The sequence below is a fragment of the Lolium perenne genome, chromosome 4 (assembly GCF_019359855.2).
Source record: "Lolium perenne isolate Kyuss_39 chromosome 4, Kyuss_2.0, whole genome shotgun sequence".
NCBI lineage: Eukaryota > Viridiplantae > Streptophyta > Magnoliopsida > Poales > Poaceae > Lolium > Lolium perenne.
The window spans coordinates 245,706,064-245,718,288 of NC_067247.2; the positions used below are offsets into that span (position 1 = coordinate 245,706,064).

At 46.2% G+C, this 12,225-nt stretch overlaps 1 protein-coding gene across 1 annotated transcript; it reads right to left on the reverse strand.

The window, feature by feature from the left end:
* Positions 1 to 1,892: 1,892 nt before the first annotated feature.
* Positions 1,893 to 4,463, reverse strand: LOC127332381 (B3 domain-containing protein Os06g0194400-like). Its single transcript, XM_051358676.1, has 5 exons — positions 4,197 to 4,463; positions 3,841 to 4,110; positions 3,533 to 3,742; positions 3,105 to 3,185; positions 1,893 to 2,215 (listed from the first exon to the last, which is right to left on the reverse strand). The coding sequence occupies exons 1-4, from the start codon at positions 4,323 to 4,325 to the stop codon at positions 3,141 to 3,143; spliced, it is 654 nt and encodes a 217-aa protein (XP_051214636.1). The 5' UTR covers positions 4,326 to 4,463; the 3' UTR covers positions 1,893 to 2,215; positions 3,105 to 3,140.
* Positions 4,464 to 12,225: the final 7,762 nt, after the last annotated feature.

A 12,225-nucleotide genomic window follows, 5' to 3' on the forward strand; every position in this document is an offset into this window, starting at 1 on the left:
CCATGCGTCGAAGAACCTCAAACAGGAAGCTCCATGATATTGAGTCGAAAGCTCTCGTAAGGTCTAACTTTAGAAGCGCACCCGACTGTCTCTGTTGGTTGATCTTTCTCGCCACTTGCCTCACTAGTATGAAGTTATCATGTAGGGATCATCCTCTAACAAACGTTGATTGGTTGGTGCTCACAACATCTCCCAGCCTTCTCCGAAGCCTATTTGCCATAATTTTGGAGAAAAGCTTTGCAAAGCTATGCACCAGGCTGATGGGGCGATAATCCTTGACCTTTGTGGCATCCTGCTTCTTAGGGATCAAAGTGATGAGGGCTCGGTTTAGGCGCGCGAAGCCGCGCCCATCTCGTACACTCAATTTGTACAACCCAGCAAGGATATCGCCTTTGATGATTGGCCACGCCCTTTGGTAGAAAGCGCCTATAAACCCATCCGGGCCCGGAGCCCGATCCAGGTGCAGGTCCTTGACCACCCTCCAAATCTCCTCCTCAGTGAACATGGCATCCAGGTCCTGCAGCTGAGCTACGGGGATCTCAAGCTCTTGCAGGTCAATCGAATATTCTCTAGGTTGTATCCTTCCCAGCAACTGGAAATAAGCCTCCGTAAACGCCTCCACTTTCCTCTCTTGGTCCGTCACAATCTCCTCTCCAATCCTCACAGAGGCAATGTGGTTTTTCGCTCGTCTACCATTGGCAACAACATGGAAGAGCGCCGTATTTGCATCCCCTCTCTCAACCATCGGACTCTCGACCTCTGTCTCGCCATGGTGCGCTCAAGCGAGGCAAGCCCAAGCACAGATTGCTTAAGGGTTCTCCTCAGCCAATCCTCCATGGGTGTCAGCCTCCGTCTCTCCTGGGCCACATCTAGGCGCAAAATCAGAGTGTTAGCGATCGCAATGTTTAGCTTGATGTTCCCAACTCGTTTTTGCCCCCAGGACTGTAGGCGTTCCGCCGCATTCCTAAAGAGTGCATCTAGCCTCCGAAAGGGATCTACTACACCTACTACTGAATTGCCCATTCTCTCGGCAAACCTGGCATGAGGTGCTAGCCTGGCTCAGGAAGCCGACAAGAGCGCCAAACCTGGAGGCATGGCTAATGGACTGGTGGCAGCAGGCAAAGCTATACACACCCAAGACCTTGCGCAAGGGACTTGCATCTGCTGCCTTGCTCACACCATGGCTGATCTGGAAGCAACGGAATGAGTGCATCTTTGAAGGTGCACAGCCATCTGTCCCAAACCTGGTTGCCAGAATCAAGGATGAGGCTGCCATTTGGGCTAGGCCTGGCGCCAAAGGTCTACGGGTAGTTCTGCCATCAACCTGGGATGTCCACTAAATACTTATATCTCTGTTGTAATATGCCTCCTAGGAGGATTGTAAAACTCTCTTTTCAATGAAATGAAACGCAAGTCTTTTGCGTTTTCGCAAAGCTACAGGAATTTGCAGAATCATAAGGCCGCATTTTTAACTCGAAAAGTACCGCAGAATATAGAAGTAGCAGCAAATGGAATGAGCTGAAGGGGCCAACTTGAGCTGAGTAGAACTTTGTCTTGTGTCTACTCATATGTGTGTGTACATTGCTTCTTTGGCTAGGCAGTAAAGGGAAAACAAGCAACGCCTATAAATTGTCAGTCAACTAGTTTGTCAACAATGCAACAATCCCAGAGATAAACGACTCAGCCTAAACGAACTGCAATCGCCTATATAAGTTTTCCTAGGTTTTCCCTTTGAAGATAAACAATACAGTTCAAATTTAACTTGTCACATGCTGAAAGTTTGAAACCAGAAGGGAAGTGGGAGAATAGCTAAAAAAAATGTCTATTACTAACTGCAAGAAAAGTAACTCAGAAGTGGTTCCATAATTCCATCTTCCAAGTGAACTTGGTAATTAGGAGGGCATCCCACGTCAGTTGTATTTGCATTCACATAACAGATCCATACTACAAAATATCGTCAGTTGCCAGAGATGATCCCTTTCAAAAGTTCATACGTTCAAGACAGGTCCATAGACAGCTAGGAGAGCATATTACGTTATTACTCCAAATGCTATCCATTAGCAAACTTGATGTCTCCAGTTTAGGTAGATATAAATCACTCGACAGGACCATAACAGCTAGGAGAGCATATTACGTTAATATTCCAAATGCTATCCATTAGCAAACTTGATGTCTCCAGTTTAGGTAGATATAAATCACTAGAACACCTGCAAAGCTGGGTGAAAAAGGAACAAGGAAACAAGTCACTATCAACGTATCATGTGAGATAAGTGGAAGAATCAGAAGAAAAAACTATTGTAAAGGTCATGTACAAATAAGCACTCAAAATGTATTTTTCCCCCAATCATATAAGGTCTGCAGTTGACTATTTGAGGCATGGTATATGGCCATGATTAAATAATCAACTGCAGACGCAGGATTGTTCGGCTGATACAGGTTTTCCCTACAGCAAACAAATCAAGGTAGTACTGCAGTGGTCTATTCAGAATCAGCTAAGGGTGTGCCTTTCATGGAAAACTACGAAACCAATGGGTGAAAACAAATATAATCTGAAGATGTCTAACAAAAGAGTTAGAACACACAATTTTTTTAATCAAGTATTGCAAATTACAAAGATACAAGGGATTCTAATTCAGTACTGATGTCTAGGGTAGGACAGGACAAGACCAATCCTACATGGAACATAAAAGACTCCTGTGAGAAACTCTATCAAATCACAGTTGGCCGCAAAGCATCAGTCCATCAGAGATTAATTTTTCTTGAAAGAATAGGTTCCATTGCATATGAAACCAATAGTCAGGTCATGTTCCCTTTTTCGTAGTATTTTAAAAATAACGTAAGGTTAAGGGATCACACATTAGAATTCTGAAACCAGTTGGGAAATGGTTTGTTTTTATGCATACAACTATCTGCAATTCAAGAAACACGGTTAAGTCCAGTTATGACTCATAAGCAGTGTCATAGTTTTGATTTTTCAAATGGACATGGCCAGCGATGAACTGATACTGGTTAGATAGCAGAAAAAAAATCCAGAACAAGATCTTTGAACACTAACTTAATGTCGAGAACCAGTGAAGTCTATGCAGACAGTGATTAGATCTTACCTGCTGCATTGGCAATAATTAAAGCTCAAGGCGTCTTCAGTAGTCCTTCTCGTGGTAAGAACTTGCTCTAATTATGTAGACCTGCATCATTTAAAGAGCAGAGGTTGCACAGTTAGTAATACTAGTAAACTAATATACATGGATTGTCCTCATCATTTGGTGCTACAAAATCCTTTTGGATTCATGTACAATTCCCGTGGATGTGTTGCTACAAAACTCTAGACTTGAACATTCATGTGGATGACACCAACAAGTTTGCAAGCCACCAAGCAAGTTTTAAAAGGTTGTACAGTCAGATCACCGTGCGACACATGAAACAGAAAATCCATAAGAAATGGCTTGTCAAGTCTCACTACACACGCGCGGTTTCGCTAGATACCCCAAGTTCCATCGAAACAGGGCATCAAGAAGAGCTTTCAGAATCTCACCTTGAATTTTATCCTCTCAACCTGCTGGAACAGCAAGCAGTCACCGTCAGCCAGCTTGTGAGCGATGGCGAACGGTTTCCAGTCAGTAGCGGAGAGACCGCTACCGTGCGCACGGTAAAGCACCTGATACTCGGTACCTTGCTCATCCACCAGTAAGATCATCTCATTGCACCACGGGAGATACCTCTTGCTGAACTGCAGTGGTATGCCCTGCAAGTTATCCATCCAAATCAACGCCCTGCGAGAAATACCTTGCAGATTGGACGGTAACAAATAGTGAATAGACAAAAGAAGTCTTCTTGCTGTACCAGCCATTTTCCTGCGGCATAATACAGGGTCAAGGGCCTGAGAAAGGCAGGGTAGTGGGAGTCCAGCTGGTCCTTGAGCTCTTCGGCCTTGGCGATGGCGTAGGCTCTCTCCTCGTTGGTCGCGTACACCGGACGATGCAATTCGGCCTTTTTATCACGATCTGCCTTTGTGATGCGGAAATACGGCTGCTTGTCGAGGCGAGCGATGCGGCCAGACCGCCGGATCACGTCCGGCGGCGGGCGATGATTCCTCGGCTTAATCGTCACTTTCTGCGCAGCAAACAAGACGGGGTAATAAGTACTAGCAAGAAAAGGAAGCAGAGAAGGCATAGAGGAGGGGTCGATCTGATTCTGACCGGCATGGGCTTGACGGCGGCCACGCGTACGGCCGCAGAGAGGCGGTGCAGCCGCAGCTCCTCCAGCTTGCTCTTGTTCTCCTCCACCTGCCTCCGGCGCTGCTCCTCGTACGGATTCGCCTCAGCCATTGCGCTTCTTCGACCGCTGGTGACTCGGGGGAGTCTGGGGGGAAATGGGCGAATTTAGGGCATCTCCAACTCCGGGCAGAACACTATATCAGATGGGTCCCGCCCGGCCCGCATGGATTTCCGGGCGCTGTTCTATCAAACCCACTAGGAGTTTCTCCAAGAGGAGATTTGTCTGGCTGTTAGGAGCTTCTTGGATGGGAGTCCACTACCGGATAGGCTTTGTGATGTGATTCCGTTATTGTTTTGATTTCGAATGTGATTAATCCTGAACATCTAAAGAATTTTCGTCCGATCAGCCTCTGTAATGTGCTTTACAAGATTGCCTCAAAGGTTTTGGCAAATCGACTGAAGCTTATTCTGCCGATGATCATTTCTAAAAATCAAAGCGCCTTTTTTCCTGGCCGTTTAATTACGGATAATGCCCTGATTGCTTATGAGAGTCTTCACACTATTAGGAAACAAAGATCCAAGCAGCCCTTTTTTGCTCTCAAAGTGTATATGATGAAGGCTTATGATAGAGTCGAGTGGAATTATCTATTGGGTTGCCTCCAAAAACTTGGTTTTGCTCAATCATTGATTGATACTGTCATGAGGTGCGTCACGACGGTGAGATATGCAGTCCGAGTAAATGGAGAGCTCACGGATCCTGTTATCCCCTCGAGGGAAATTCGACAAGGGGATCCTATAAGCCCCTACCTCTTTCTTTTATGCACGGAAGGATTATCTTGTCTTCTGCAACAACGGGAGGCCCGAGGAGAACTACAAGGTTTATGTAATGGTAGACTCAGACCCCCTATATCTCACTTACTGTTCGCAGATGACGGCATGTTCTTTGCCCGTTCTTATAGAAGGAGTGTAGATGCTTTGCACAGTACTCTGGAGACATCCTGTGAGGGGTCGGGCCAGAAGGTCAACCTCGATAAATCATCGGTTTTCTTTGGAGATCATTGCCCTGTGACTGTCAAAGGGGCTGTAATGCAGAAGTTAGGTGTTGATACGTCTCAAACGTATCTATAATTTCTTATGTTCTGTAACACCCCAAATTTCAATAAAAAGAAAGTTAGAGAATTCCAGAAAGCAAAATTTCAAACCAACAAAAACTTTTCTTTTGCATATAGTACCATGCATAGGACTTGTGCATTTGAGTGATATGCCATGATGATTGCTTTTACTTGTATTTGATATGCTCTAAAACCCTAGTGTGATCATATGGAGATCACCAACCCAAATAGATCAAAGAGGAAGAAATTACATTAAATGGAAAACCCTAAAAACCCTCACATATGCCCTATGGCATTTTTATAAATTTTGACCCTAGACCTATTTGGTCTTCACCATTAGTTGAATAATGTTATTAAACACTTATTACAACTTTTGGAATCAAAGTTTCACAATTCAAATGGATTTCAAACACAAATTCCACTCACATATGATAATGGTCAATTTTGACAATTCTAGTCTGATCACCACTTTGAGCCCTTGCCATTCAATTTTCCCAAACCAACTCTTGCTAACTCTTTGCACCATTTCAAAGTCAACATCAAGGTGAACAACTTTGATGAAGATCACCATGCCAAAATCATCTTTGATCATGAGCAAGGCTCATCCAAAGTTTCAACTTTCTCACATATGCAACATTCCCCACTTAGCCATTTTGGCAAATTTTTGAATTCTAAAAATTCCACCACCACCTCAAATCACCTCTGGTCATTTACAACTTATATCAACACTCACATTTCAAAAAGGTTCACCATTTGAATTAATTCAAATTTGGACAATTTTGTAATTTCCAAATTCGGGCACTATTTGCAACTATTGCAAATAGTGATCTACCTCACCTAATCTAACCCAAAGCTATTCTACATTGTCCCCTGGTCCCCTTAAACCATCAAGGCAACATAGCAAACCTAGGGAGAGGAGGAGCAAGGCTAGGACATGGCCATGCCGGCCATGTCACCAACCCGACCACCTCCACCTCTCTCCCTTCCTTCCCCAACCTGGCCACCATGCCGTTGCTCGCCACCGCACTCTACTGGACCACCTAGCACCGGCCATTGTCGAGGTAGACGCCGTAGCTCGCCGGAGATCGCGCGCCCAAAATCGCCCAGCATGCCGCTCGCGTCGCGCGTGGCGCGCCACAGACGCTCACTGGCCGCGCGTCGCGCCACCACCTCGAGCACGCCCTGGACCCGCTCTCGACAGGTTGAGCTTGCACTCGACACCTGGAAGCCGCCAGACACGGCCAAGACCACGAACCGTGCCCGCCGCCGCCGGAGACGAAGAGGAAACCCCGCCGCGGGCGCGACAGACCTGGAAGGAACGCGACATCACCAGGCCCTCCCCGACCACGCTGTCGCCACCATTCACCTCGCCTGGACACGTAGAGCATCTCCATGCCCTCGCCTAGCTCGCTAGACCGCCGGAGACGCCGCGCCCTTGTCGAGTTCGCCGCAGAGCCTCGGGCACTCGCTCGCCTATAAAAGGAGGCCTCGCCTCGTCGATTCCTTCACACCACCACTCCTCCCTCTCCTTCCTTGATCTCCCAGCCACCTCGCCGCTCCACATTGACCACCAGAGCCACCCAATTTCTACCTCACTGCCGCACGCCGCCGCGGAAGCTCGCCGACGATTGGAGCCACCTCAGGCGATGCCACCGGTACCTGGAGCTTCGCCGTCGTCCACATCTACCCCAAGCATACTGCCATACCTTGCTGGAGCCGCCGTAAGCTCTCCCACCCCCTACTGCCGCCGCCGCATCGTCGGGTTCTCGTCGGAGACGACGATGAACCACGGCCGTTGATCTGGATTCTAATCCAACGCTCCCCTTTAAAACATACCGCTTCGGGCGTTATGAGCCACTGACGCCTGGACCCCACCCTGTCAGCGCGCCGCGCGTCTGTGGACCGTGGTTGGGCTGGACTGGGATGGTTTGGGCCGTTTAAATTGAATCTGGCCCGTTTAGTTTTCCCGCCGGCCTGTTAATTCAAATCCCGTTTAAATAATATCAAATGAATTTCAATACTGCCCCTACTTTGAAATTCAATAGATTCAAATTGGCTAAACCAAATTTAGTGAACTTTATATGGTTGGAAAGCTACTGAAATTATCTAGCCAATGCCACTGGCCTCATGGCCAGATTCTGTGTAGAATAAATGTGATAAAAATAACAAGACAGGGACTTTTCCCTATTCAAATAATTATTAAAAATCAACCAAAATAGATATTAAGTTAATTCCAACTCTAATAGCTCACATTTGACTTACACTAATTGTTTATGCAATAAAATGGTGTGGTCACTTTGTATGATCATGCCATGGTTTAATGAATGGATATTATGGCTAGTTTAACTAGTGGATATTGTCCAAAACTATTAAAACAAATTATGTGAAGTCTTATACTTCATTTAAACTTGTCTCACATGAATTCATGGGATGTTTGGGCCCCTGGTCCCAAACTCTCTTATATGAATTACTTGAGATTTAAATCATATGTAGTGATACTAAATGATATGAGGTGATCCACCTCATTTAAATCATTTTCCCAAATGATGATGATGAACATTTGACTTAGGTCAATATGAGTTCATCCATGATTGTTTGAGAAATTAAATCTTAAGAAGATTTCAATGAGAGGAAATTATTTCTCAAGAACCCTATGGAAACTATCATTTACATATAAAATACAAAGAAGTGAATTCTAGTTAAACCCCACAACCCATGTACTCTAGTTAATTTATTTGTGTGCATAGAGTAGTTTGTGTGTTATATGTGATGTATGGAATAGCCATTGAATTAGTGAGTAATTATACTCGTATTCAAATTTAGACGGTAGCACCGGAGAGTACGCCGAAGAAGAAGGTTGCTACCAAGAGGAGGAGGAGGAACAGTTTGAGAACTACCAAGGCAAGCTAATATTCTTGCAAAGTGCAAAGCCCCTTGGGGCAAGGCACCATGTTTCTTATATTTTCTTATATGAACCCATCCCAAGTTTTTACTTTACAAGTTTTTACTTGTTTTCTAAATGAGTACTTTGATAGTTAACTTTGGTCCAAGTACAAGTTGATTACTAGAGTAGTGAGTTAGTCTTCTCCAAGCAAAGCAAGTTAGCACCCCTCATGAATTAGAGCTAGTGCTAATGAATTAAAACTTGACTACTCTAGATGGGAACAATGTGAATTTGAAGTGATTTTGAAACCTTGGAATGAAGATGCATTCCATTGAATGATTTTTGAAGGTGAATATGAATAAGAGAAGATGGTGATTTTTGATAAAACAATGATGTTGGTTTGAATGCGATACCTTTCCAATTATTAAGTACCCCCACAATACCTGATTATGGGTAGGGCTTAACTGGAAGTTTATGCGTCTTAGTATGGGTTCCCTCTAAACAAGCGTCATCGGGGTTATGCCGAAAGCTGCCTCTACAACAAAAGAAATGATATGATATGATGCGAAATGAGGTGAATGTCCGGCCCAAGCCCTGTGCAGTTCCCAGGTTGACAGTTGGTCTTCACTGGGAGGCCAAGCTCATGGGGAGAGGTGCTCATACTAGGATTTGTAAGTGAAAGGTTATGGTTGATGATCCGCGTACTGTGTTACGATGATTCGGAGTAATCCCGACGGATGAAATCAAATGTTGTGGCACAAGTGTGCAACCTCTGCAGAGTGTAAACCTATTCGAATAGCCGCGTCCACGGTTACGGATGGTTGGAAAGGCCATACAGTTTCCGATATCATAGCTTTGAAAATGATGTTGAAAGATGATGGTGAAATGACTTGTGGTGAATTGAATTGAAATCACCACTTGAATGGTGGGAATGACAGTAATGTTCCCACTTGAGTTAGTTAGCACTTGAATAAGCTTTTCTCAAACTTTGTGAACTAAAACTAGCTTTATGCAAATAAACTAGAGCTTAGCGAACCATACTAGAATGTCTAGCACTTACATTAGTATTAGTTTGCGAGTACTCAACGTACTCACGGCTTTGTCCCTGGCTATTCAAATGGCCAGAGTATGAAGATGATCAAGGAGATGACCAGCAGGACGCCTACGACAACTAAGCGCCTTCTGACGTCAAGCGTTGGCCTGTGGACTAGAGAGTCCTTGTATCTTACGCTTCCGCTATGTTGAACTATGAACTTGTGTTTGTTCGTTGATCAATAGATCAACTATTCGTGTAATATGGATCATGTGATTCCAAACTTGTAATATTTATGGTTTGTAATGAATGATGACTGTGATACTTAACTATTATGCCTTGCAACAACAATATTCCTGGGATTGCGATGTATGACATAATAGGCATTCAGACTTAAAAATCCGGGTGTTGACAAGTTGGTATCAGAGCCATTGTTTGACCTTAGAAGACCTTAGTTAGAATGGGCGTTCTGAAAAACTTAACTTTGAAATCAAATGAAAGAAACTATTTGTGAAAATTTACTACACTCTTGTCTTTGAGACTTTGCCAAAATTTGATGAATCATGTTCTATCTTATTTGAATCAACTTAAAACTTTGCCACACTTTGCACTCTCTAATGTACTCATCCAATTCTCTTTCAGATGGCGCTGAATGAACCCATCAACACCAAGTTTTACCAGCTTGGGAACGGAGGGAGCTTGATCTTCGAGCACGACCTCAACGCCCTCTCTGACTTCCTTGGGCGCCCACACCCCGAGTTTCACGGGGTTCAGTTGAACGACACGCCCGGAGGAGAGTTGCAGTGGGTGATCACTGCCGACTTGAGGGGCAAGATGGAGCCTCCCACTTCGGAGAGGATCCTCTTCTCCTTCCGCGAGAGCAACTGGCTCGACGGACTCGCACGTGGCCTTCAGGAGGCACTTGCGCGCCTCTGTGGACAGAACGTGGTGAGCATCCTCGCCTCTCGCTACGCCCACCTTGTGAGGCGTGATGCTGCGGGAGTGCCCATGGAGCTACAGCCGCACCCGGAGTTGAGGCACCATGCTGGGCACCTGGACTTCATGCTCTACCAGACTCAGAGGGACCTCGACGCCTCTCGCGCTTACGCGAACCAGACCCATGCTCACATCACCGAGCAGGGTGAGGCGATCAAGCTACTCAACAACGACCGCAAGAGCCTTCGCCAGCAGCGTGCCAAGAAGGATGCTACGATTCGTCGCCTTCGCGCCCGGATCACGTCACTTGAGGCCACTGTCAAGGCCCAGGAGGATCAGATTCGTCAGCTGGAGGATGACGATGGAGGCATCCACATTCAGGGAGGAGACGCCTTTCTGAGCGACGACAACGACTTTGAGGAGGACGAGAACACCGAGGAGGAGGACTACGAGTTCCTGGAGGCAGGACCCGATGACTACGTCCCGATCGATGTCGATGATGAGGAGTAGTTGCACTAGTTCACTTATAGTAGGTGTGAGTTGTATCCCGTCCTTTGTATTGTATCATGAGAATGGTTCTTAAAACCATTGGAGTATGTGTGTAGTTTGTACTATGTGTTGCATGAATGAATGAATGTTATGTTTGTCATGAAAAGATTACAAGTTTTCAAATTGTTTTCAAACTTAACCAAAATGAACCATAGAATGTTCCCTCTTATCTCATAATCTTCTACATCTTCAGATGGCCCCTCCAAATCGCACCAACGACGCGATGCTGCAACTACTGCAAACCATGCTTGCAGACCGGGAAACCGAAAGAGCCGAACGCCAAGCCAACCTCATCGCCTTGCAGAACATCGCCAACCAAGGCCATGGAAATCATGACCACCCCGGATCCAAGCTCAAGAACTTCCAAAACACCAACCCTCCGGTGTTTAGCAAGACCGAGGAGCCCTCGACGCCGACGATTGGCTCCAGACTATGGAGAACAATCTGGAGGTAGCCGGAGTGGAAGCCAACGAGAAGGTTTTGTTCGCCACTCACTATCTCACTGGACCAGCCCGCGCTTGGTGGACAAGCACCCGTGCCATGAACGGAGGTCAATTCATGACTTGGGAGGATTTCAAACTCAAGTTTAGCAAGTACCATGTACCCCCGGGTCTTATCAAGAAGATGAGGGATGAATTCCGTGAGCTGAAATAAGGTCGCACGATGGTGGTTGAATACCGCGACAAGTTTCTCACTTTGTCAAGGTATGCCCCTGATGAGACCGACACCGTTGAGAAGAGGAAGGAGAGATTCCTGAACGGACTGCATGATGAGATGCAGACTATCCTCGTCAACATCCCCTTCGCCGACCTCGAAGCCCTTGTTGACTCCCATCCAGATGGAGGGCAAGTTAAACCAAGCCAATGAGAACCGCAAGCGCCGCATGGCGAATCAGAGTGGATCAAGCCACCCCCAAAAGTTTCGCCCTAGCTCAAGCGGAGGTTTCACTCCGAGAAACAACAAACCCCAGATGCAGAACTCTCGCCCCGGTTATCAGAACCGGAGTGGAGGAAACTCCAAGCCAGGAGGCTACAACAACAACTACAACAACAACAACTACAACCGCGCTCCACCCCGAGCCCCTAACAACAACAACACCAACACCAACACCGCCCCCAGAACCGGAAGCAATGCCGTTCCCATTGCGAACAAGCAGGACAAGACCACTATCACTTGTTATGAGTGTGGTGTAGTGGGGCACTACTCCAACGAGTGTCCCAAGCGTCTTGCCAAGCTCGCCGGCAACACCGCTGCACCTGCTCAGCAGCAACGCCGTGTCTCCACCGGCAAGAAGTTCGCCCCCAACAACCCCAACAACCGCAACGGCCGCCTCTACCACATGAACGCTGAAGAAGCCCAGGAAGCACCAGATGTTGTACTGGGTATGTTTTCTGTCAACCACATCCCTGCCAGAGTGTTGTTTGATTCCGGAGCATCTCATTCCTTTGTCACCGAAGACTTTGCATCAACAAGTAAAATTCAACCCCTCAGCTTGAA